This window comes from Nerophis ophidion, linkage group LG15 (assembly GCF_033978795.1).
Source record: "Nerophis ophidion isolate RoL-2023_Sa linkage group LG15, RoL_Noph_v1.0, whole genome shotgun sequence".
NCBI lineage: Eukaryota > Metazoa > Chordata > Actinopteri > Syngnathiformes > Syngnathidae > Nerophis > Nerophis ophidion.
Window position 1 is genome coordinate 27,044,541 of NC_084625.1, and position 27,718 is coordinate 27,072,258.

General features: G+C 42.4%; 1 protein-coding gene across 3 annotated transcripts in view; it reads right to left on the minus strand.

Annotated features, from left to right (window-relative positions):
- Positions 1-27,718, minus strand: part of cntnap2a (contactin associated protein 2a) — an 843,773-nt gene that overhangs the window by 31,195 nt on the left and 784,860 nt on the right. For all 3 annotated transcript variants that reach the window (XM_061921961.1, XM_061921960.1, XM_061921959.1), the window contains 2 exons: positions 22,564-22,800; positions 8,437-8,570 (listed from right to left, as the gene is read on the minus strand). In XM_061921961.1, the coding sequence (XP_061777945.1) occupies positions 8,437-8,570; positions 22,564-22,800 (371 nt within the window). The remainder of the gene's footprint in view (positions 1-8,436; positions 8,571-22,563; positions 22,801-27,718) is intronic.

Here is a 27,718-nt window from a genome sequence, read left to right on the forward strand (position 1 = left end):
TGTAGTGTTTTAACCTTTACTCTAAGGCTGCTCAAAAAAAGCATGCATCTTCTTAAGCTAAGGCATTGCACAGTGGGCATGTTCAAAACATGAGATAGACCTAAAGAAAAGTAGAAAACATCAAGTTATAGTCATCTTAACCATACCAGATGGTGGAAAATGTTGTGTATTTTGTATGCGTTTGATTCATTTTGGTCGGGTGAAGTGTTCCCAGTGGGGCGATCGGCGGCCGCAGGATGTGATTTGCTGACGGCGAGGAAGGAGATTTCCAATGGATATTTCAGTTTCATTTCTTCTCCTGTCAGAATGGAGGTGATGAAAGTCCACTCTTGGTGAGGATGTATGTCATGTACATGCAATGCAATCCAGGAAGAGGAAAGCGAAGGGTATGATAATGCATGGTAATTATATATTATGTTCACGGGAGTCTTCTCCATTGCAGTACATGCACTGATTTGCAATATACATCAAACATGTTCTACCTACAGCTTAATGTGTACCAGTAGAGCAGCCATGGGCAAATATTTTGCCCCGGGAGGCTAAAATAAGAGAAAAAAATATGTCTAGGGGCCACAAACCACTACGACATCCTTGGTAGGCCCACATAAGGGCAAGGAAAACTCACACCCAGTGGGACGTCGGTGACAATGATGACTTGGAGTCCAAAGCGGATCATATGAGGTGGGAAATTGAGTTGGATGTAAATATAAACTGAATACAATGATTTGCAAATCCTTTAAACCCATATTCAGTTGAAGATGCTACAAAGAGAACATATTTGATGTTCAAACTGATAAACATTTTTTTTTTTGCAGATAATCATTAACTTTAGAATTTGATGCCAGCAACTCATGACAAAGAAATTGGGAAAGGTGGCAATGAATACTGATAAAGTTGAGGAATGCTCATCAAAAACTATTTGGAACATCCCACAGGTGTGCAGGCTAATTGGGAACAGGTGGGTGCCATGATTGGGTATAAAAACAGCTTCCCAAATAATGCTCAGTCCATCACAAAAAAGGATGGGGCGAGATACACCCCTTGGTCCACAACCGCATGAGCAAATAGTCAAACAGTTTGAGAACAACGTTTCTCAAAGTGCAATTGCAAGAAATTTAGGGATTTCAACATCTACGCTCCATAATATCATCAAAAAGTTCAGAGAATCGGGAGAAATCACTCCGCGTAAGCGGCATGGCCAGAAACAAACATTGAATGACCGTGGCCTTTGATCCCTCAGACGGCACTGTATCAAAAATTGACACCGGGCTTCACGGTGGAAGAGGGGTTAGTGCGTCTGCCTCACAATACGAATGACCTGAGTAGTCCTAAATTCAATCCCGGGCTCGGGATCTTTCTGTGTGGAGTTTGCATGTCCTCCCCGTGAACGGGTGGATTCCCTCCGAGCACTCCGGCTTCCTCCCACTTCCAAAGACATGCACCTGGGGATAGGTTGATTGGCAACGCTAAATTGGCCATAGTGTGTGAATGTGAGTGTGAATGTTGTCAGTCTATCTGTGTTGGCCCTGTGTTGAGGTGGCGACTTGTCCAGGGTGTACCCCGCCTTCCGCCCGATTGTAGCTTAGATAGGCGCCAGCGTCCCCCACGACCCCAAAAGGGAATAAGTGGTAGAAAATGGATGGATGGAAAGAATCTCTAAAGAATATCACCAAATGGGCTCAGGAAGTACTTCAAAAAACCACTGTCACTAAATAGAGTTGGTCGCTACATCTGTAAGTGCAAGTTAAAGCTCTACTATGCAAAGCGAAAGCCATTTATCAACAACATCCAGAAACGCCGCCGTTTAAGATGGACTGATGCAAAGTGGAAAAGTGTTCTGTGGTCTGATGAATCCACATTTCAAAGGGGAAGCGAACTATCCACACTGTTATCGACGCAAAGTTCAAAAGCCAGCATCTGTGATATTATGGGGGTGCATTAGTGCCCAACGCATGGGTAACTTACACATCTGTGAAGGCCCCATTAATGCTGAAAGGTACATACAGTTTTTGTAACAACATATGCTGCCATCTAAGCGCCGTCTTTTTCATGGATGCCCCTGCTTAATTCCTCAAGACAATGCCAAGCCACATTCAGCAAGTGTTACAACAGCGTGGCTTCGTAAAAAAAGAGTGCGGGTACTTTCCTGGCCCACCTGCAGTCCAGTCCTGTCTCCCATCGAAAAATGTGTGGCGCATTATGAAGCGTAAAATACGACAGCGGAGACCCCGGACTGTTGAACGACTGAAGCTCTACATAAAACAAGAATGGGAAAGAATTTCACTTTCAAAGCTTCAACAATTAGTTTCCCAAATGTTTATTGAGTTTTGTTAAAAGAAAAGGTGATGTAACACAGTGGTGAACATGCCCTTTCCCAACTACTTTGGCACAATTCTAAGTTAATTATTATTTGCAAAAAAAAATTAAGTTTATGAGTTTGAACATCAAACATTTGTCTTTGTGGTGCATTCAAATTGAATATGGGTTGAAAAGGATTTGCAAATCATTGTATTCCGTTTATATTTACATCCAACACAATTTTCCAACTCATATGGATACAGGGTTTATATACTTTACAAATTATTTCAGTCAAGTCAAAGTACATCTAAATCAGAGTTTGGTGATGTAAAAAAAAAAAACAGTACAGAGATATAAATGGTTATTCCATGCTACCATGCATAAGAAGATACTGCGGACGAGCTGTCAAAGAAGCCTCTGGGGAAATTACTTGCTCCCTAGCTCCATCCTTCTTATAGAAAAAAAAAACGTGCAATGTAGTACTGACGCATATTAGGAACTGCATACATACAGGAACTATGGTTATTATACGGGATCTGTTCCATGAAACTTATTATGAGTTCCCAGAGGAAATAACGTGGGGTGAATTTTTATTTTTTTCCAGGCTCAAACTATATAAACTTTTGTTATTGCTACACGTGTGAAATATTATTTCAACTGTCACGTAAGTGTACAGCAAAGTAGACCAGTGTTTTTAAAAAAAACTAAATAAAGTAAAAGTACTCAATCCTATTTAAAGGGGAACTGCACTTTTTTGGGAATTGTGCCTATTGTTCACAATCATTATGAGAGACATTACATTTTTTCTGCGTTCTAAATATTAAATAAATGCGATCAAGACTTCTCTTACAATGGAGCCCATGAGAGCCACGCAATTCTGCCTATAGAGCCCTTACAAACACCCAAGCACCTCCATTGTGGTTTTGTATACATGAAGTAAGTATACGTGTTATGTAGTAGCGGAAACATTTGTAATAACATTTAGTATTTACTTATTTGGATAATTTTAAGCATACGCGGTGCATTAATCTAAAAAATGCATCACAATGTTCGCTTTTTTTTTTTCCCCCCAACAACATAAGTGATTTCTACTCACTACAGACTTTAAGAGAGCCAACAAACATAATAAAACATAACTTACTGCACAATGTCTGCTGTCATTAGGATGCTGATTGCTAGGATGTTGATATATTCCCATTTAGATGAAGAATGAATGACTCGTAATCCTTACAAAGAAACAGAAGAACAAGAGTCTTTTTGTGTCGTTCTTGCCAGTTTTGGGTGCTAAATGGCTGTCAGAGTGTACCAACTTGTCGGAATACCTACTCAGTTGTCGGCATCATTTATGATCTACAAAAAACTTACAGGTAGCATGGAAGCGAGGAAGCAGTAGACCACTCAATGATGTAAACATAAGCACACACAAAAGTGATGCCGGCATCTTTATAAATATTTTGTCTGCCTTAGCAATTATAATAACAACATAATATTTATTATTCAAGTCAATAAATTTAATGGAGTATTGTTGGCACTTTTTGAATGATTATTTATTGGATTTTTATGGGTGAAATAGAGGAGGTCCATTGGCTCCGCTGTAAGAAGACATTTATTTACTTTTATTTACCGTCTCGAATGCATGCAAAAAAAAAACAATTCAGCCATCATCATGTCTTTCGCAGTGATTGTGAACGGTGGCAAAATTCCTCAAAAAGTGCAGTTCCCCTTTAAGACGCCTTGTTTGCAGAGTATAAGCAGTTACTTTCCCCCCCCACGCTTTGAACCCTGCGCTTTATACAACACGGCGGCTAATTTATGCATTTTTCTGGCTTCACATGACACTAATAAATTTAGCCTTGTCACATCACACCAATACAATTGTCGTACGGGATCACGGTAGACCAATTTAATTGTTCACATTTAATCAAACACACTTATCCCTTCATTCAGTCAGCCATTATGGATTTACAATGGGATGGGTAACTTTCACATTTGAATGTTCACAGATTCCTGGTACCTAGGGAATCCATACTGGTACCCAACAGTACCAATTTTTGGTATATTTGTATGTGTTAATAAATATTATTTTTGATGATAAAACACATTTTTCAATTACAACATGTGAAAATGAGCTAAATATGATAACTACTATTACTGCCTAGTTTCTCTTGATATTTTCCTATTTCTACTGTTATATTTGTATTTTTATTGTTGCTTTTTATTTTTATTGTTATTGTAATTTTTTCAGTTGTATTTCCATTTATACCCCCATTATTTACTTTTTACTTTTTAAATTTGATCTCAATTCTGTACACTGCTGCTGGAATTTGAATTTTCCCGAGGAAACTCTTCTGAAGGAATCAATAAAGTACTATCTATCCATCTAACTGCAGTCCAGTTGTTAAACTTTGTTTTATTATCACATTTTTGGGTCTCATTCACAGGTATGCCACTAAGTTTTAACTGCAGTAGTCTATAGTTTATGGTGCGTTGGTCAGTTCAGTCGTTGCTCTGTGTTGCTCCCTACAAAGTGTTAATACTGTAAGTATTAACACTTGATTGTAACGTACATCTTAGTTGTAGTTTTTATTAACACATTTGAAGGTATTGAAATTGCCATGAAAAATCGCTAACTCTAATCAGTAGCAAAGCCAATGTATATTAACATCAAGCAAGCACATTTTGCAAAAGTGGAGCCTTACTTAAATTATGTTGGCGCATTTTTTGAGTCATTACTATGTTGGCATTGAAAATTGTAACATTACCTTGAGGTAGTTAAGCCGAGTCTGCTCTCAGGTAATTAACAACGTTAATTATCCGAGAGCACTAAGGAGTGATTGCCAAGTGCCAACGTGCATTGTGCTGGCTGAGCCGGAAACCAGGTGTGACTTCACCTGTAATCCAGGTACCGTAACATGGCACCATTGGCTTGAAGAGAACCGGTGCAGAGTAGAACCGGCAGGATTCGGACGGTGCAAAAAAGTACTGTATTCGGTACCCATCCCTATACACGCGCAGGGAGTAAGCGCAGTGGTGGCCTAAAAAAACACATTTTTTAAAATTTATTCTTAAAAAAAAAAAGAAAAAGGAAAACTATGAATCGATTCATAATCGGAAATAAAAAAGAATGCATGTGATATGAACTGATTTTTTTTCAGCACCCATATTATACACTAGTACAGACATGGGCAAATTAAGGCCCGGGGGCCACATGCGGCCCATTAAGCTTTTCAATCTGTCCCACCGGACATTCCCAAATCTTCTTTTTAGATCTTTAAGATGGAAAGCGTAGCTGCCATTATGATGTGCAGTCATGTTTTCTAATGACCGTAAGTCTTCAACTATACAAAGTATTTCAATGCTTGGAATCTGCGCTTATGGATGATATACTAGTTACTATGGGGATCTAATTAGTTACTATGGTCATCTACGTCACAGCAGCTTAGACGAGGCACCAAGCAGTGTGGGCGGGAAGCGTTTCCACAGACGCGGAAAGAGCTTTTCACAACAAAGTTCTAAAGCTTAGTGATATATCAGATGTATCAGATTGTAGGTGGGTTTATTTTGTACCCCTCGTTCATATTTCACTGTTTGTTGAATTGTTGTTGCGTTTCACTTGATAGTAAAATATGTCAATCAAAAGGGGGTGTGACATTCATATTTTGTCAATATTCAGTGTTTTATCGTTCATAGAAAAATTCAAAATTCCATTACGTTTTTTAAGGCGGTCTGTCATAACGTTTTTAGAATTCAATCAGACATTATTGTGAAGTTTTGTATTAGTGTCCCTAAAAATAGATACACCGGCCCCCAGACACAATTTTTTCACTAAATGTGGCCCCCGAGTCAAAATAATTGCCCAGGCCTGCACTAATATCTCGGATTTTTTCTGCAAGCCATTCCAAAAGGTCCGCCAAAAACAGAATCATATAAAAACTGAAGCAATTTTTCCCATTAGAACTTATGTATATTCATTACGCCGTTCAAAACATCCACAAATGTCAACACAAACATCTTATAAATAAAAACTGTAGTTTTACATGCAAAAACAGAATGTAATGTACATAAATGATGACTAAAATAGATAAATGAACTTTTAACATCACACAGGATGGCAATGAGCGGTGAGGGGCGACGGAGAGGTGTGCACACAGACGCCACTGATAGGTTCTCTCTTGAATTCAATAGTGTTTCTTAACTTCTTTATCAAAGTGCTGGCACTCGCAACTTTCATTACAATCAATACATTAAAAAAAAAAAAGCACACACGTTAGATTCTTTGTTTAGCTACTTGATACCGAGGAATGATAGGTGAACACAGTCTAGCTCAGGGGTCACCAGGTAGCCCGTAAGGACCAGATGAGTAGCCCGCTGGCCTGTTCTAAAAATAGCTCAAATAGCAGCACTTACCAGTGAGCTGCCTCTATTTTTTAAATTTTATTTATTTACTAGCAAGCTGGTCTGGCTTTGCATGACATGTTTAATTCTAAGCAAGACAAAACTCAAATAGAATTTGAAAATCCAAGAAAATATTTTAAAGACTTGGTCTTCACTTTTTGAAATTAATTCATTCATTTTTTTACTTTGCTTCTTATAACTTTCAGAAAGACAATTTTAGAGAAAAATACAACCTTAAAAATGATTTTTGCATTTTAAACACATATACTTTTTTAAATTCCTTCCTCTTCTTTCCTGACAGTTTAAAGTATTTTTTTTATTGTAAAAAATAATAAATACATTTTAATTTAATTCTTAATTTTAGCTTCTGCTTTTTCGATGAAGAATATTTGTGAAATATTTCTTTAAATTTTTATGAATACAATTCAAAAAAATTATTCTGGCAAATCTAGAAAATCTGTAGAATCAAATTTAGATCTGATTTCAAAGTGGATTTTAACCTATTTAAAACATGTCATCAAAATTCTAAAATTAATCTTAATCAGGAAAAATTACTAATGATGTTGCATAAATTCTTTTTTTAAATTTTTCAAAAAGATTCCAATTAGCTAGTTTTTCTCTTCATTTTTTTCGGTTGAATTTGGAATTTTATAGAGTCGAAATTGAAGATAAACTATGTTTCAAAATTTAATTTTCATTTTTTTTCATGTTTTCTCCTCTTTTAGACCGTTCATCCAAGTGTTTTTTTCATCATTTATTCTCTACAAAAAACGTCTGTAAAATGAAAAAAAATGTACGACGGAACGACAGACAGAATTACCCATTTTTTATATATATATATAGACTTATTTATTAAAGGTAAATTTAGCAAACTGGATATTTCTGGCAATTTATTTAAGTGTGTATCAAACTGGTAGCCCTTCGCATTAATCAGTACCCAAGAAGTAGATCTTGGTTTCAAAAAGGTTGGTGACCCCTGGTCTAGCTTGCTATGCACAACGTATGACAACCGAGACAAAAACTGGGCAAAACGTTGGCACCATTTTCCCATTGACAACCAGATTATATGAACAATAAAAAAATGAAGGTATAATTGTGTACATTATACACAAAATAAGAATACAGTCATTGCAAATTAAGCTTTTTGAATTGAATTATATACCACTGCTCCAGAGACTCACTGAGCTGAATGATGGTGTCCCTAATGAATTGGTCAATTTTGTAGACATCCCTCACACAGTTGCTAAAATGTCCTTCTAAAACGTGTGCTTAAAGCTGCTGTGACGGGGCAGCTAAATTGTCTTTCCTTGGCAGCTACTGACTGAGGCATGGCTGTTATTGATCCGTGCTAAGCTGTTTAGTGGCACAACATTTGGAGAGCACACAAACAAACTCAGCATGGGCAACTCTCACTGTCGCGCGCGCACACACACACACACGACGCACGCACGCACGCACGGCACGCAGGCACGCACGCGCGCGCGCGCGCGCGCGCACACACACGCACACACACACACACACACACACACACACACACACACGCACACACACACACACACACACACACACACACACAGTTCGAAGCTTTGTCGGTCTGGTCGAAGTGGATTAAAAATGACAGAGGGCGAGCCGTGTCATCGCAGCTCAACACTCCCTTCTTGGACTCACCGGAAGCTGATTTTTTTTTTGCGCTCACATTTCCGACAAAAAGCCAAAACAACGGCACAGTGGGAACTCATTTACCTGAATGGTGATTATTCTGTTGACGCGGGACATATTGATACTGTGTGGTTGTCCGTTGGCCAAGTTCCGCTGGTCCACGTCGATGGCAAATGGCTCTTTCAGACCACCTAGGTTATATCGGACCTGCAGAGAACCTGAAGACACAAAAGGGTTCAGAAGCAGGGCTGTCAAACTCATTTTAGCTGAGGGGCCGCATGGAAGAAAATCTATTTCCAAGTAGGTCGGACTGGTAAAATCATGGCATAATAACTTAAACATAGAGACACGTTGGGACTGTCTTTTTTTTTGTTTTACTTTCGCCAAAAATAGAGCATGCACATTTTAATGCACCATTCTCCTTTCTGGGGGTTAGGGGGGTACTAGGATGACAGGGGATGCATAACAGTGCAATACTTTTTCATAACATGGTCACTACTGCCTAGTTTCTATTTTTATATTCTTATTTTACAGTTATGTTCTTATTCTCATTGTTGCTATTTATTATTACTCTTATTGTAATATTTTTGTATTTTGTTTATATTTATACCCCCATTATTTACTTTTTAAATTTGATCTATCAATCAATCAATGTTTATTTATATAGCCATAAATCCCAAGTGTCTCAAAGGGCTGCACAAACCACTAAGACATCCTCGGAAGAACCCACATAATTCTGTACGCATATTGCCCGTCCCCTTAAAAGTTCTCAGAGTTTGTTGCTGATCTAGTGACGCACGCCGATAATATAATTATAATGGGGGACTTTGATATCCATATGAATACCCCATTGGACCCACCGTGCGTGGCGCTCCAGACTATAATTGATAGCTGTGGTCTTACACAAATAATAAATGAACCGACGCATCGCAGCGGTAATACGATAGACCTAGTGCTTGTCAGAGGTATCACCGTTTCCAAAGTTATGATACTCCCGTATACTAAAGTAATGTCCGATCATTACCTTATAAAATTCGAAGTTCAGACTCATGTTCGGCAAGCTAATAATAATAAAAACTGCTATAGCAGCCGCAACATTAATGTTGCCACAACGACGACTCTTGCTGACCTACTGCCCTCGGTAATGGCACCATTCCCAAAATATGTGGGCTCTATTGAAAACCTCACTAACAACTTTAACAACACACTGCGCGAAACCATTAATAGTATAGCACCGCTGAAGTTAAAAAAGGCTCCAAAAAGGCGTACGCCATGGTTTTACTGAAGAAACTAGAGCTCAGAAATTATTATGTAGAAAGCTGGAACGCAAATGGCGCACGACTAAACTTGAGGTGCACCATCAAGCATGGAGTGATAGTTTAATAACTTATAAACGCATCCTTACCTTAGCTAAAACTAATTATTACTCAAATCTCATCCGCATTAATAAAAACGATCCAAAATTTTTGTTTAGTACGGTAGCATCGCTAACCCAACAAGGGACTCCTTCCAGTAGCTCCACTCATTCGGCAGATGACTTTATGAAGTTCTTTAATAAGAAAATTGAACTTATTAGAAAGGAGATTAAAGACAATGCGTCCCAGCTACAACTGGGTTATAGTAACACAGATACGACTGTATATACGGCGGATACTGCAAATATCCAAAATAGTTTCTCTCGTTTTGATGAAATAACACTTGAAGAATTGTTACAACGTGTAAATGGAATAAAACAAACAACATGTTTACTTGACCCACTTCCTGGGAAACTTATCAAGGAGCTTTTTGTATTATTAGGTCCATCAGTGCTAAATATTATAAACTTATCACTTTCCTCGGGCACTGTTCCCCTAGCATTCAAAAAAGCGGTTATTCATCCTCTCCTTAAAAGACCTAATCTCGATCCTGACCTCATGGTAAACTACCGACCGGTGTCTCACCTTCCCTTTATTTCGAAAATCCTCGAAAAAATTGTTGCAGAGCAGCTAAATGAACACTTAGCGTTTAACAATCTATGTGAAACTTTTCAATCCGGTTTCAGGGCAAATCACTCGACTGAGACAGCCCTCGCAAAATTGACTAATGATCTATTGCTAACGATGGACTCTGATGCGTCATCTATGTTGCTGCTCCTCGATCTTAGCGCTGCTTTCGATACCGTCGATCATAATATTTTATTAGAGCGTATCAAAACACGAATTGGTATGTCAGACTTAGTCCTGTCTTGGTTTAACTTTTATCTTACTGATAGGATGCAGTGCGTCTCCCATAACAGTGTGACCTCGGACTATGTTAAGGTAACGTGTGGAGTTCCCCAGGGTTCGGTCCTTGGCCCTGTACTCTTCAGCATCTACATGCTGCCGCTAGGTGACGTCATACGCAAATACGGTATTAGCTTTCACTGCTATGCTGATGACACCCAACTCTACATGCCCCTAAAGCTGACCAACACGCCGGACTGTAGTCAGTTGGAAGCGTGTCTTAATGAAATTAAACAATGGATGTCCGCTAACTTTTTGCAACTTAATGCCAAAAAAACGGAAATGCTGATTATCGGTCCCGCTAGACACCGACCTCTATTTTATAATACAACTTTAACATTTGACAACCAAATAATAAAACAAGGTGACTCGGTAAAAAATCTGGGTATTATCTTCAACCCAACTCTCTCCTTTGAGTCACACATTAAAAGCGTTACTAAAACGGCCTTCTTTCATCTCCGTAATATCGCAAAAATTCGCTCCATTTTGTCCACTAAAGACGCCGAGATCATTATCCATGCGTTTGTTACGTCTCGTCTTGATTACTGTAACGTATTATTTTCAGGTCTCCCCATGTCTAGCATTAAAAGATTACAGTTGGTACAAAATGCGGCTGCTAGACTTTTGACAAGAACAAGAAAGTTTGATCATATTACGCCTATACTGGCTCACCTGCACTGGCTTCCTGTGCACTTAAGATATGACTTTAAGGTTTTACTAATAACGTATAAAATACTACACGGTCTAGCTCCAGCCTATCTTGCCGATTGTATTGTACCATATGTCCCGGCAAGAAATCTGCGTTCAAAAGACTCCGGCTTATTAGTGATTCCTAGAGCTCAAAAAAAGTCTGCGGGCTATAGAGCGTTTTCCGTTCGGGCTCCAGTACTCTTGAATGCCCTCCCGGTAACAGTTCGAGATGCTACCTCAGTAGAAGCATTTAAGTCTCACCTTAAAACTCATCTGTATACTCTAGCCTTTAAATAGACCTCCTTTTTAGACCAGTTGATCTGCCGTTTCTTTTCTTTCTCCTATGTCCCCCCTTCCCTTGTGGAGGGGGTCCGGTCCGATGACCATGGATGAAGTACTGGCTGTCCAGAGTCGAGACCCAGGATGGACCGCTCGTCGGGACCCAGGATGGACCGCTCGCCTGTATCGATTGGGGACATCTCTACACTGCTGATCCGCCTCCGCTTGAGATAGTCTCCTGTGGACGGGACTCTCGCTGCTGTCTTGGATCCGCTTTGGACTGAACTCTCGCGGCTGTGTTGGAGCCACTATGGATTGAACTTTCGCAGCATCATGTTGGACCCGCTCGACATCCATTGCTTTCAGTCCCCTAGAGGGGGGGGTTGCCCACATCTGAGGTCCTCTCCAAGGTTTCTCATAGTCAGCATTGTCACTGGCGTCCCACTGGATGTGAATTCTCCCTGCCCACTGGGTGTGAGTTTTCCTTGCCCTTTTGTGGGTTCTTCCGAGGATGTTGTAGTCGTAATGATTTGTGCAGTCCTTTGAGACATTTGTGATTTGGGGCTATATAAATAAACATTGATTGATTGATTGATACACTGCTGCTGGAATTCTAATCTTCCTGAGGGAACTCTCCTGAAGTACTATGTATCTAAAAAATCTATCTAAAAATCAATCAATCAACCTACTCAGTGGCCTAGTGGTTAGAGTGTCCACCCTGAGATCGGTAGGTTCTGAGTTCCAAGTCATACCAAAGACTATACATAATGGGCCCGATTACCTCCCCACTCAGCATCAAGGGTTGAAATTGGGGGTTAAATCACCAAAAATTATTCCTGCTACCGCTGCTGCTCACTGCTCCCCTCACCTTTCAGGGGGTGGACAAGGACAAGGGGCTGGGTCAAATACAGAGGACAAATTCCCCCACACCTAGTGTGTGTGTGACAATCATTGGTTCTTTAACTTTAATCCATCTGTAATGGGACACAAGTAGGGGATTTTTATATTTGTTTCATTGCAATGCAATTAGTCTTATAGTGTTTTATTGCTGTGGATTTTAAATGGCATGTTTTTACACTTTAGAATTAGATTTTATTTTTAATTGCAGGTTTTTACATTCTAGGATTTGATTGTATTTTTAATTGCATGTTTTTACATTTTGGAATTTTATTGTTTTTAATTGCATGTCTTTACTCCTTGTGGACTTTGCTGGTATTTTAAGACATTGTCCCTTTTGCCCCTAACAACCAAAGTGGCCAAACCAAAGGCACGGGAAATTGTACGCACCTGTGGAGCATTAGGACTGCACGTTTAAAAGGAGTGAGAGGAGGAGGAAGAAGGAGAGAGAGGTTTGAGAAGCAGGGTCGACAGAGGAAAACGACAGGCTTTGCCAGGAAGAGAGTGGACGGCAGGATTCGGCAGGTTCTGGCCGGGACGGGGAAGAATATACAGGCTTTGCCGAGAGCGACCGCTTAGACCATGGGTGTCAAATTTGGCCCGCCGTGTATTTTCATTTGGCCCTAGAGGCAATATCAAATTAACATTAGAGCTGGCCCGCCGGTATTATACAGCGGTGGTGTAGCTGTAACACCGCATTCACCGCTAATACTCATACTTGCTAACCCTCACCCCCGATTTTCCAAGGAGACTCCCAAATTTCAGTGCCCCTCCCGAAAATCACCAGGGGGCAACCATTCTCCCAAATTTCTCCCGATTCCCACCTGGACAACAATATTGGGGGCGTGCCTTAAAAGCACTGCCTCAAGGGTCCTCTAAAACCTTTCGTCACGTCCGCTTTTCCTACGTAGAAACAGCGTGCCAGCCTAGTCACATGATATATGTGGCTTTTACACACACACAAGCTAATGCAATGCAAGCTTGGTCAACAGCCATACAGGTCACACTGAGGGTGGCCTTATAAACAACTTTAAGACTGTTAAAAATATGCGCCACACAGTGAACCAAAACTAAACGAGAATGACAAGCAAATTTCTGGAAAACATCCGCACTGTAACACAACATAAACACAACAGAACAAATACACAGAACCCATTGCAGCACTACCTCTTCCTGGACGCTACAATATACACATTTATTATTAGCCTGTGGGAAAAGTTTATTTTGATATTTACCTGAGAAGGCTGCAAATAGAAAAGAGGCATTCAATTTCTATTTAAATTTGATTTGATATGCTATCCGGCTGGATATAGTCGGACTCACCTCGACGCACAGCAAGGGCTCTGGAACCAGTTCTCTCGAGAGGGACTGGACCCTCTTCCACTCTGGCGTTGCCGGCAGTGAGAGGCGACGGGCTGGGGTGGCAATTCTCGTTGCCCCCCGGCTCAAAGCCTGCACGTTGGAGTTCAACCCAGTGGACGAGAGGGTAGCTTCCCTTTGCCTTCGGGTGGGGGGACGGGTCCTGACTGTTGTTTGTGCTTATGCACCAAACAGCAGTTCAGAATACCCACCCTTTTTGGGTACACTCGAGGGAGTACTGGAAAGTGCTCCTCCGGGTGATTCCCTTGTCCTACTGGGAGACTTCAACGCTCATGTTGGCAACGACAGTGAAACCTGGAGAGGCGTGATTGGGAAGAATGGTCGCCCGGATCTAAACCCGAGTGGTGTTTTGTTATTGGACTTTTGTGCTCGTCACGGATTGTCCATAACAAACACCATGTTCAAACATAAGGGTGTCCATATGTGCACTTGGCACCAGGACACCCTAGGCCGCAGTTCCATGATCGACTTTGTAGTTGTGTCATCGGATTTGCGGCCTTATGTTTTGGACACTCGGGTGAAGAGAGGGGCGGAGCTTTCTACCGATCACCACCTGGTGGTGAGTTGGCTGCGATGGTGGGGGAGGATGCCGGACAGACCTGGGAGGCCCAAACGCATTGTGAGGGTCTGCTGGGAACGTCTGGCAGAGTCTCCTGTCAGACAAAGTTTCAATTCCCACCTCCGGGAGAACTTTGAACATGTCACGAGGGAGGTGCGGGACATTGAGTCCGAGTGGACCATGTTCCGAACCTCTATTGTCGAGGCGGCTGATTGGAGCTGTGGCCGCAAGGTTGTTGGTGCCTGTCGTGGCGGTAATCCCAGAACCCGTTGGTGGACACCAGCAGTGAGGGATGCCGTCAAGCTGAAGAAGGAGTCCTATCGTGTTCTTTTGGCTCATAGGACTCCGGAGGCAGTGGACGGGTACCGACGGGCCAAGCGGTGTGCAGCTTTAGCGGTCGCGGAGGCAAAAACTCGGACATGGGAAGAGTTCGGGGAAGCCATAGAAAACGACTTCCGGGCGGCTTCGAAGCGATTCTGGACCACCATACGGCGCCTCAGTAAGGGGAAGCAGTGCACTATCAACACCGTGTATGGTGCGGATGGTGTTCTGCAGACTTCGACTGCGGATGTTGTGGATCGGTGGAGGGAATACTTCGAAGACCTCCTCAATCCCACCAACACGTCTTTCTTTGAGGAAGCGGTGCCTGGGGAATCTGTAGTGGACTCTCCTATTTCTGGGGCTGAGGTCGCTGAGGTAGTTAAAAAGCTCCTCGGCGGCAAGGCCCCAGGGGTGGACGAGATCCGCCCGGAGTTCCTTAAGGCTCTGGATGCTGTGGGGCTGTCTTGGTTGACAAGACTCTGCAGCATCGCGTGGACATCGGGGGCGGTACCTCTGGATTGGCAGACCGGGGTGGTGGTCCCTCTCTTTAAGAAGGGGGACCGGAGGGTGTGTTCCAACTATCGTGGGATCACACTCCTCAGCCTTCCCGGTAAGGTTTATTCAGGTGTACTGGAGAGGAGGCTTCGCCGGATAGTCGAACCTCGGATACAGGAGGAACAGTGTGGTTTTCGTCCTGGTCGTGGAACTGTGGACCAGCTCGATACTCTCGGCAGGGTTCTTGAGGGTGCATGGGAGTTTGCCCAACCAGTCTACATGTGCTTTGTGGACTTGGAGAAGGCATTCGACCGTGTCCCTCGGGAAGTCCTGTGGGGAGTGCTCAGAGAGTACGGGGTATCGAACTGTCTTATTGTGGCAGTCCGCTCCCTGTACGATCAGTGCCAGAGCTTGGTCCGCATTGCTGGCAGTAAGTCGGACACGTTTCCAGTGAGGGTTGGACTCCGCCAAGGCTGTCCTTTGTCACCGATTCTGTTCATAACTTTTATGGACATAATTTCTAGGCGCAGCCAAGGCGTTGAGGGGTTCCGGTTTGGTGGCCACGGGATTAGGTCTCTGCTTTTTGCAGATGATGTAGTCCTGATGGCTTCATCTGGCCGGGATCTTCAGCTCTCACTGGATCGGTTCGCAGCCGAGTGTGAAGCGACCGGAATGAGAATCAGCACCTCCAAGTCCGAGTCTATGGTTCTCGCCCGGAAAAGGGTGGAGTGCCATCTCCGGGTTGGGGAGGAGACCCTGCCCCAAGTGGAGGAGTTCAAGTACCTAGGAGTCTTGTTCACGAGTGGGGGAAGAGTGGATGGTGAGATCGACAGGCGGACCGGTGCGGCGTCTTCAGTAATGCGGACGTTGTATCGATCCGTTGTGGTGAAGAAGGAGCTGAGCCGGAAGGCAAAGCTCTCAATTTACCGGTCGATCTACGTTCCCATCCTCACCTATGGTCATGAGCTTTGGGTCATGACCGAAAGGATAAGATCACGGGTACAAGCGGCCGAAATGAGTTTCCTCCGCCGTGTGGCGGGTCTCTCCCTTAGAGATAGGGTGAGAAGCTCAGCCATCCGGGAGGAGCTCAACGTAAAGCCGCTGCTCCTCCACATCGAGAGGAGCCAGATGAGGTGGTTCGGGCATCTGGTCAGGATGCCACCCGAACGCCTCCCTAGGGAGGTGTTTAGGGCACGTCCAGCTGGTAGGAGGCCACGGGGAAGACCCAGGACACGTTGGGAAGACTATGTCTCCCGGCTGGCCTGGGAACGCCTCGGGATCCCCCGGGAAGAGCTAGACGAAGTGGCTGGAGATAGGGAAGTCTGGGCTTCCCTGCTTAGGCTGCTGCCCCCGCGACCCGACCTCGGATAAGCGGAAGATGATGGATGGATGGATGGATTGATATGCCATTGCTATTTTTAAATTATTAGTATTATTTGAAACTCGATTTTGCATGTCACTATAAAGTCATATAAGTCTCGCTTGTTCAATATTCAATGCAAAACTTGTTTGGGTCCCTATTAAAAGGTTAATTTGTTCAACCTTGGCCCGCGGCTTTGTTAAGTTTAAATTTTGGCCCACTCTGTATTTGAGTTTGACACCCCTGGGTTAGACGCACGCAGGCTGGAAAGGAACCACCGGACCACACAGTAGACCCCGCAGGCTACTGGAACAAACCCCAAGACGTCCACAACAGGCAGGGGCAGAGGAAACTCTGCCGCCCAAGTAAGTGCCGTGTGTTGTGGATCTGTGGGGACACCCAACTGCCTTAGGCTGTGGTTCTGTGGACAGGGGGGCGACCAGGAGGCGGAGCGGGACGGGTACGGCCACGTTATTTCCTCGAGTGACCGGAGACTGGCGAGGAGAGTAGGCGTACCCAATACGTTGACGCGTGTAAGTGTGACGTCAGCCCGGATAGCGTCTCCGTGGTTTTAGATGATTTTTTCCCCGTGGCCTGCCTCCCTTTTAATTTTGTGTGCAGGAGGATGCCGTGGAGGTGGGCGGAGCCAAGATCCACACGCCTGTCGTGACGGTACCCTCGCCCATCACATTTGTATCATTTGGTATTTTTGTGTCGACAAAGTGACTGGTTTTCAATTGAATTTTAATAAATTGTGAACCAGCATATTCATTTTTCCTGGTTTTGGGACAGCTGCTCTCACTACATTGGGTTATTAATATTTATATTGGTTTTAAGCAACAATTTTATTAGATATTGTTTTACCACTCGGGTCCATCACACACCCATTTTCTACCAATTGTCCTTTTTTGGATTGAAGGGGGGCCACACAGAAAGATCCCGAGCGCAGGATCGAACCCAGGACTTTCATATTGTGAGGCAGACCCACTAACCCCTAACTCACCATGCTGCCCCTAAGGCCAATTTAGTGTTGCCAATTAGCCTACCCAATGGGGCATGTCTTTAGAGGTGTGAGGATGCCGGTGTTATTAAAACTAATCATCTTGGAAAAAAAACCCACAAAGTTCTAAATTGGGAGGAAAAAAATTGGTGCCGTTTCAAAAACGTAATTAAGAACGTGAGCTTGGACTTTGTCTCAGTGTATCTGAAAATCCATTAAACTTAAAGTCACAGCCTATTTCGGACGGCAGGTTTTTATACTTAGCAAACTCATCTCACGGGTCGAATTAAACTTGTTCGCGGGCCGGTACGTTTGACACCCCTAGTTTAAAACTTTAAACTCCGATCTCTGCAATTGATGGCATATTAACCAACTGAGCTATTCTTCAGGTTTAATAAGAGTTGGATCAATTCATTCTTTTTCTCAATTCAAATTATATTTGTGTCGCCCACTAAACGGGGTGCAGTCAATATGCTTTTAAAGGATCTCAGCTCGTGTGACTGTGCAGGAGAATGTTGCCCTAAGACAGGGGTGTCAAACTCAAATACAGAGTGGGCCAAAATTTAAAACTGAACAAAGCCGCGGGCCAAGGTTGAACAAATTAAACTTTTAATAGGGACCCAAACAAGTTTTGCATTAAATATTGAACAAACAAGACTTATAAAATTTTATAGTGACATGTAAAATTGAGTTTCAAATAACAATTCAAAGTATCAATTGCATATCAAATAACATTTAAATTAATATTGATTGAATCTTTTCTATTTGCAGCCTTCTGAGGTAAATATCAAAATAAACTTTTTCCACAGGCTAATACATTTTAAAATAATAATGAATGACTCACACATTCAAGCCTTGAAGTAGCAAGAGAAAGTGCATTAATAAAACGTTAATTATTGCTCAGTTTGCTACACTGATTTGCTTTAACACTGAATATGGAACAAGCAACACTTATATAACTTAATAGTGAAAAATCAACTGTCAAAAAAACTAACGAAAACACAATGGTATATTAAATAGAATTTAAATAAAAATGAATGCCTCTTTTCTATTTGCAGCCTTGAGGTAAATATCAACATTAACTTTTTCCACAGGCTAATACATTTGAAAATAAAATAATGAGGTGGGCGGGGTTTGGTGGTAGCGGGCGGGAGGTGTATATTGTAGCACCCACGAAGAGTTACTGCTGCAAGGGGTTCTGGTTATTTGTTCTGTTGTGTTTATGCTGTGTTATGGTGCGGATGTTCTCCTGAAATGTGTTTGTCATTCTTGTTTGGTGTGTTCACAGTGTGACGCATATTTGTAACAGTGTTAAAGTTGTTTATACGGCTACCCTCAGTGTGACCTGTATGGCTGTTGACCAAGTATGCATGCATTCACTTTGTGTGTACAACCCGCATATGTTATGTGGCTTGTCTAGCACGCTGCTTGTATGGAGGAAAAGCGGACGTGACGACAGGTGGTAGAGAACGCTAAAGGCCCCCAATAATATTGACCGGGTGGAAATCGGGAGAATGGTTGCCCCGGGAGATTTTTGCTAGAACTTTTGGCTTGTTGACTAGCGCCTCTTCTTTCAATTAGCAGACAATGGTTTGATCCCCCCTGCTTCACAGTGGAAGAGGGGTTAGTGCGTCTGCCTCACAATACGAAGGTCCTGAGTAGTCAGGGTTCAATCTCAGGCTTGGGATGTTTCTGTGTGGAGTTTGCATGTTCTCCCCGTGAATGTGTGGGTTCCCTCCGGGTACTCCGGCTCCCTCCCCCCTCCAAAGACATGCACCTGGGGATAAGTTGATTGGCAACACTAAATCGGCAATAATGTGTGAATGTGAGTGTGAAAGTTGTCTGTCTATCTGTGTTGGCCCTGCGATGAGGTGGCAACTTGTCCATGGTGTACGCCGCCTTCCGCCCGATTGTAGCTGAGATAGGCACCAGCACCCACCGTGACCCCAAAGGGGAATAAGCGGTAGGAAATGGATGGATGGATGGATGGGTTTGATCCCCGGACAGTGTGAAGGGTGTAGACCCAAGCGGGTTCCAGTAACATACACTTATTACAGATACAGTGGAACCTCAAATTGTACCAACTTTTAAATTTACAAACCACAGACTTAATAAAAACATGCTTTGTTGTATGAACATTTCATCCAACCAATGAGTGCCCGGCAGCGCACCCATTTTGGGTAAGTTTATCAATCGCCGTGCTCATTTAATCATCACATCAATACTGTTAGCTACTGTGCGACTCTGTGTGCTTTTTAAGGGTTGTTACCGTTTTACAACATTTGTCCACCAAGTTGTCGACACTGCCTCCTTCTTTTTCACTTTTCCTTTCACTGCACACCAAAAAAATATCAAGTTAAGTGGATGTTGTTTTATTCGAAATTATTGTAGCATTAGCTATTGTGCGACTTTGTGTGCTGGCTGAAAGAGTTTTGCGATTTCAAACCGAGTGCAACACAGGGCTAGTCAGACTGTGCGTGCGTGCCGGCAGGGCGGCTGGATAAGAGGACATTTTAGGTGGTGGTAGTTTTTTGTTATGAAATAAAAAGTTGATCCTTCACCCCCTTATGTTTGTTTGCTATACGATACTGTGTAGCCCTTTATATTGTGTCGAAAGTGAACAAACTTTTATAGAATATAGATTTTTGTCGAGACTGGAACATATTATTCATATTTACATTGTTTCTTATGGATACATTTGAGTCAATATACACTCTTTTGTATTCAAGAATCCTGTCCAAGAATTAATTAAGTTCTGAATCAAACTTTCACTCTATCCTTAAAGATTCATAATCAAAAGACAAATGTTAAATGACTTTTGTTCAACTAGTAGCCAAGTGCCTGCAAAGATGCTTGACCATGGCCATGTTTTTCAAACAATCTTGCTCACATTTTACACAGCCCCTTGATACTGATTTTTGTAGGGATTCAGCAAAATACCCTAAAGTTACAGTGGGGGTTTTGTAGGCACGCTGAGCTGTGTGAAGAATCTTAATTAATTTTACTTATGAGGTGTAATGTTAGCACAGGCAACGGCGCAAGAGTGTTGATTTTGACAAATATTCACTCTATTGTGTGCTTCAGTTCAGGAGAAAAATAGTTAGCTTAAACAAGCACTTGCATACTAGGGCTACTGCAAATTAGGGCTATTACGGCTATGAAAATTAACGAGCTGACCATGTGCTTAATCGGAAAAAAATTACTGCATCAATCCTGTCCACATTTGGATTAATCATGTCATTTATTTGTGACTGTACAAGCTTTTTTTCCCTTAACGGCTATACGGTTGATGATATCAATGCATACGTCAGTACAATAATGAATGAGAAGACTTTGACTTGTGTGCTCGTTGGCAAATTTCACTCCAAATTACAGCCTGATAGGACTTAGGATAAAACTGTTACAAAGTTTTGCGCAAATAAATGACATGCATTCTAGTAAAATGTTTAAAAATGTTCCTGGATGACATTCTGACAATAAAATTGCACTTGTAAACAAATTATGTAAGTTAGCAACCGTCCATCCATCTATCCATTTTCTACCGCTTATTTCCTTCGGGGTCGCTGGGGGCGCTGGAGCCTATCTCAGCTACAATCGGGCGGAAGGCGGGGTACACCCTGGACAAGTCGTCCATCTGTGTTTAATCATGATTAATCTAAATTTCAAAATGTGATTATTCTGATTATCCATCCATTTTCAACCGCTTATTCCCTTTTGGGGTCTCGAGGGGCACTGGCGCCTATCTCAGCTACAATCGGGAGGAAGGCAGGGTACACCCTGGACAAGTCGCCACCTCATCGCAGGGCCAACACAGATAGACAGACAACATTCACACTCACATTCACACACTAGGGCCAATTTAGTGTTGCCAATCAACCTATCCCCAGGTGCATGTTTTTGGAAGTGGGATTAGAAAAATTAATTACCTACCTCGTCACGTCCGTTGTGTCCTTGAGCAAGACACTTCACCCTTGCTCCTGATGGGTGCTGGTTAGCACCTTGCATGGCAGCTCCCTCCATCAGTGTGTGAATGTGTGTGTGAATGGGTGAATGTGGAAGTAATGTCAAAGCGCTTTGAGTATTTTGAAGGTAGAAAAGCACTATACAAGTGCAACCCATTTACAATTTATCCCTAATAAAAATATGAATTTATAATTTCAATTATTTATATTTTATAATATTTTTAAGCTTATTCTACAGAATTTTCAAGCATAAAAATTACAAAATAAACTTACAATGGCAATACTACAGTAGTGTTGGCCAGTAAATGAGCACTAATTAGAGCGTACTGATTGTGGCCACTGATTGGTTCAGCCTCAGCCAGCAAAATAATGTAAAGGTGACTAAAGTGTGTTATTCCATGTTTAAAAGAATCACATGCTTAAACCATGAAAATGTTACATTTATAATGAATAATTCCCACCTCACAAAAATGTATTTATCGCGGTCATGTCCGGAATCAATTAAAAGCAAAACACGAGGGACAATTCCGAGTAAGAGTCAGTGTACATCATTACAAAAAACTAAACACATGGTTAAACAAAAGCGAGCTTTGTTCTCCTTATAAAGAAATATTTCTGCTTTTGTAGTCCATTTAAATTCAATGGGCATCGGGACTACTGTAGGATACACGGTACTAAAAAATATGTATTTAATATCATGTTTTTCCTCTCTCATGATGCATTATTTATCTACATTTTCCTATCGTGAGTGTTAGCGTGCAAGAAGCGCATTGGATTAGGTTGCGTCGGAGGAGTTGAAGCTTGACATGGCCCCATGAACAAAGATATTTACCATCTAAAGCCAAAAATAAGTTTTTTGGGGGGGATTTACTCATAAATAGGGCTTCAAAACATAGTCAACATGATGAGCAAAGAGGTTGTGTTTTTTCTAATGTTTGCAACCTGAACAAACTTAACATCAGGGAACAACACATGGAATTAGGGGTGGAGCCTATCCTGGAACTCACCGTTGTGCCTCAACACCACCGCCATGTAGTCCTGCGTCTTGGAGCTGACATACAACAAAATAGCTGGCGCGCTGGATGTGCTGAAACTAAACCCCAATTCCTCTTTGGTTGAATTGACCTCCTGCAGGGGCGTCAGGGGGTGCACGAGGACTTTGGAGTCCTTCATGGCTCCCGCAGCTCCTTCAGGGAGAAGGTTGTACTTGACCAGCGTCCCCGCCTCAAAGAAGCCCCCAACATCTGTGATGGGAACAAGAATACACCAACATGGTTAATGGACATGATTTATTTATTCATGACTGAGTTGGCAATAACATATTTTGCAGTTTTTGTGTTATGTTGCGCTTTTGTGTTGATCTCTGTGAAGAAGTGCATCACTTACAAAGGAGATAAAAGGCCCAATGTGCATGAAATTAGAGAATGGAGAAAAGCAACCTTAGGCTCTCAGTGTGTGCTGTATTAAAGAAAAACATTGCATTTGCATTTAGCGATTATGCCTCCCCCAAGTGGCAGCAACCTCCGTGAGTGTGGAATACTAAGTAAACGCACTCATGCATTATCTTAAAGCCTCGCACTCAGTGGCAGTTTTACATACAGTCTGGACCGCATTGGTAATTGCCTAGGGCGGCATTCTCTAGGGGACAGGGGTAAAAAATATTCGTATCAGCGCTCATTTGCTCGTCAGGTCAAGACGGACGCCCTGTGATCACCACCTTTGTCAATGTAAACAAGGACGTGGAGGTACAGGTGAGCAATGCAAGGGACACGGCTGGATTAGAATAAGCGTCATCACAACGTTGCAAAATCCGCAACGCTGGCTTGGGCATTAGGTTTGAGTGCATACGGGCGGAATTGCACCTCAAAGTGTTTTTGTGTCTTGTCAATCAGTGGTAGCATATGTTGTTTTTACATGGGGAATTAGCACCCCTCCTTGTTGTGTGAGCACTCCTTGCAGTGACGAGGTGTTGAGCCCAGACAGCAACTGAGGCGTAAGACTCGTGGGGGATCATGTGAAATGTCGAATAAAACACACAAGCGATGTGGCAATGGATGTGTGTGTGTGTACTTACATTGTACAACAAAAACTTCAAGATACACATATTAAATTTATGTCACGTGAGATGTTAGCGAATCTCATGTGACTTGATTTTAGTGAGCACCCATAACAGGCCCTGGATTTTCCTGGCTTTTTCTTGGTCATTGGTATGGCCTAAAACGTTAACAAAACAAACAAAAAAAAGACTTATGTTTCAACAAATCAAACAAACTGTGCTTCATAATTGCACACAGTTTGTGCATACTACAGTTCTAGCTTCAGAACTCAACGCTCAACGTGGCATGTACTTCGGCAAAAGTGGGACTCAACATCTACAAAGGCAAGACCAAGATCCTCAAGACTAGCACTGCCAATACCAAAGCAAACACGCTGGATGGAGAGGAATTGGAAGAGGTTGAATCCTTCACCGACATTGGCAGTGTGACTGACAAACAGAGCGGCACAGACGACGACATAAAAGCACGAATCAGGAAGGTATGTGATGGGTTTACCTAACTGCATAACATTTGAATCTTGAAAGAACTGACCCTCAACACCAAAGTCAGATTGTTCAACTCCAACATCAAAGCAGTCCTCTTATATGGAGCAGAGACCTGGAGAACCATAGCTAAAAAAAGGGCAGCGCTTCACTAACAGCTTCCTGCGAAAGATTCTCCACATCCGATGGCCAGACACCATCAGCAATACTGAACTCTGGCAAAGAACAAATCAGCTTCCCATGGAAGTGGAAATTAAGAAACGCAGATGGCGCTGGATAGGCCACACTCTGCATAAGCCTAAAAATACCATTACGAGACAAGCCCTAATATGGAACCCGCAGGGCAAGCGGAAACGGGGCCGTTCCAGAAACACCTGGCGCAGAGACCTGGAGGCAGACACGAAGAGCATGAAGATGACCTGGACCCAACTAGAGAGAACGGCCCAAGACAGAAAAACCTGAAGATCACTTTTTGACGGCCTATGCCCCAGAAAGGGTAGTAAGCGTAAGTAAGTAAATAAGTAAGACAAAGTAAGTAAGAGTTCTAGCTTTAGCGTGTCTTGTATCCTCCTACGATATGGTGTTTTAGCTAGTTCTCCCCCTCAGGTGATAAGAGTACTGGAAAGAAACTTAAGTATATTTTGACGATTAGTGAGGTTGATTGGCAACACTAAATGGGCCATAGTGTGTGAATGTGAGTGTGAATGTTGTCTGTCTATCTGTGTTGGCCCTGCGATGAGGTGGCGACTTGTCCAGGGTGTACCCCGCCTTCCGCCCGATTGTAGCTGAGATAGGCGCCAACGCCCCCCGCGACCCCAAAAGGGAATAAGCGGTAGAAAATGGATGGATGGATGGATGTCTTTAAAACAGCTTCTTATTGTAAAAGGAAATTAGCCGTTAGCTCACTAGCAATAATGCTACATTGCATTGATGACATGTTCAGGGACATGGCTAGAAGTAAAGGAAGTCTAAGTCTAAGTCCAAGTCCAAGTCGAAGTTGGTATGGTTGAGACGTAGAGCTGGGTGTCATCCACATATCAGTGAACATGTATTTTAAATTTACAGAAAATATTCCCAAAGGGAAGAATGTAGATTATACAAAGCAGGGGACCAGGAGCACAGCCCTGGGGCACACCAGAGACGGAGGGGATTTGAATGAACAAAGTTGAACAAACCGAGTGCGATGGGAGAGATATGATCTAAACCAGTAAAGCGGTGTGATTGTGATGCCAATACTGTGCTATCTATGGAGGAGGACAGTGTGTGAAATGATATCAAAGGCTGCAGTGAGATCTAAAAGGATGAGGATAGTGAGAAGACCAGAATCAGCAGCAAGGAGGAGATCGTTTGTGATTTTTACAAGTGCTGTTTCAGTGCTGTGCAGGGGGCGGAAACCAGACTGGAAGTGTTATTATAGGTTATTTAACTGTAGGTGAGAGTGAAGTTGGGAAGAGAGAGCTTTTTCGAAGATTTTTTAAATTAATAACAGATTTGAAATGGGACGAAGGTTATTATTTGGATTCAGCGGCGGGCCATGTGTTTCCCCATTGTTGGAGAAATAATATACAGGAACACATTTACACCCTACTGGGCATTGAATTCAACATTTTCTGGCACATTTAAAAATTGATTAAAACGCATCAGCAATTAAAACCTATCTTATGTGGTACTGTCAAAATGAAGATTGCAAATAACATTTGAACTCAGTATTCGACGCCGTATAAGCCAGTGGTACCCCTCGTCGTTGGCTGCCAGAACAGCTGAGCTACCTTCGTCTCACAAGATGTAGTTTCACTTTAGATATGCTTCTTGAAGATGGCTTAGGGATTACACAGTACTATTGGATGGGTTACTAACGGTCTTTAGATGAACATGTCGAGAGTAGGTTTCACTCCGTCCAATCATTGCCATTATTAATGATTCTGTCAATAGTGAACACACATGTCACACTAAGGGTGGCTGTATGAACAATCCCAACACTGTCATAAATATGTGCCATATTATGAAACCACACTAAACAACAATGACAAACAAAGTTCGGTAAAATATTTGGACCCCAACACAAAATAAACATCCATCCATCCATTCATTTTCTACCGCTTATTCACTTTTAGGGTCGCGGGGGGCGCTGGCGCCTATCTCAGCTACAAAATAAACACAACAGAACAAAATCCCAGAATTCCCTGCAGCACTAACTCTTCTGGGACGCTACAATATATCTGCCAACTAATCAAGGTTTCATTCTCCTCCTCTGCTATCCCGGTCCGGCTACTGCGCAACACTTCATGCTTCCTGCTAAATCTAAACTTGTGAATGGCTACTCACTCATTTGCTCATTTCTTTGAAGAAATGAGAAAAGCCTGGAAGGGCCACGTCATCTCGGGAGAAGTAAAACACCATGGACGTGTAAGTGTAGGAAGCGAACATCTCTGTGTTAACTATTCGGTTAATGGTGGCCTTGCATTCGCGGTGGTAGTTGGGGGAGCAGGAGTCCTAACTGCTTTGGTACACCTGCCGATGACAGCCTTAAGTATTTTCTGATATCACCTTCACAAGTCTGATGATATCACCTCCACAAGTATGATGATATCACCACCACAAGTTTGAAGATATCACCTCCACAAATCTGAAGACACCTACTTGACTTTACACACTGCCTTCCTTCAGTATCTACAAACCCCGTTTTCATAGGAGTTGGGAAATTGTGTTAGATGTAAATATAAACAGAATACAATGATTTGCAAATCCTTTTCAACCAATATTCAGTTGAATGCACTACAAAAACAAGATATTTGATGTTGAAACTCATAAACTTTATTTTTTTTTTGCAAATAATAATGAACTTAGAATTTCATGGCTGCAACACGTGCCAAAGTAGTTGGGAAAGGGAATGTTCACCACTATGTTACATTACATTTTCTTTTAACAACACTCAATAAACGTTTGAGAACTGAGGAACCTAATTGTTGAAGCTTTGAAAGTGGAATTCTTTACCATTCTTGCTTGATGTACAGCTTAAGTAGTTCAACAGTCCGGGGTCTTGTTGTCGTATTTTACGCTTCATAATGCGCCACACATTTTTGATGCGAGACATGTCTGGACTGCAGGCGGGCCAGTAAAGCACCCGCACTCTTTTTATACGAAGCCAAGCTGTTGTAACACGTGGCTTGGCATTGTTTTGCTGAAATAAGCAGGGGCGTCCATGATAACGTTGCTTGGATGACAACATATGTTGCTCCAAAACCTGTAAGTACCTTTCAGAATTAATGGTGCCTTCACAGATGTGTAAGTTACCCATGCCTTGGGCACTAATACACCCATATACCATGACAGATGCTGGCTTTTGAACTTTGCGCCTATAACAACCCGGATGGTTATTTTCATCTTTGTTCCGGAGGACACCACGTCCACAGTTTCCAAATGTAATTTGAAATGTGGACTCGTCAGACCACAGAACACTTTCCCATTTTGCATCAGTCCATCTTAGATGAGCTCGGGCCCAGCGAAGCCAGCGGCATTCCTGGTTGTTGTTGATAAATGGCTTTTGCTTTGCATAGTAGAGCTTTAACTTGCACTTACAGATGTAGCGACAAACTGTATTTAGTGACAGCGGTTTTCTGAAG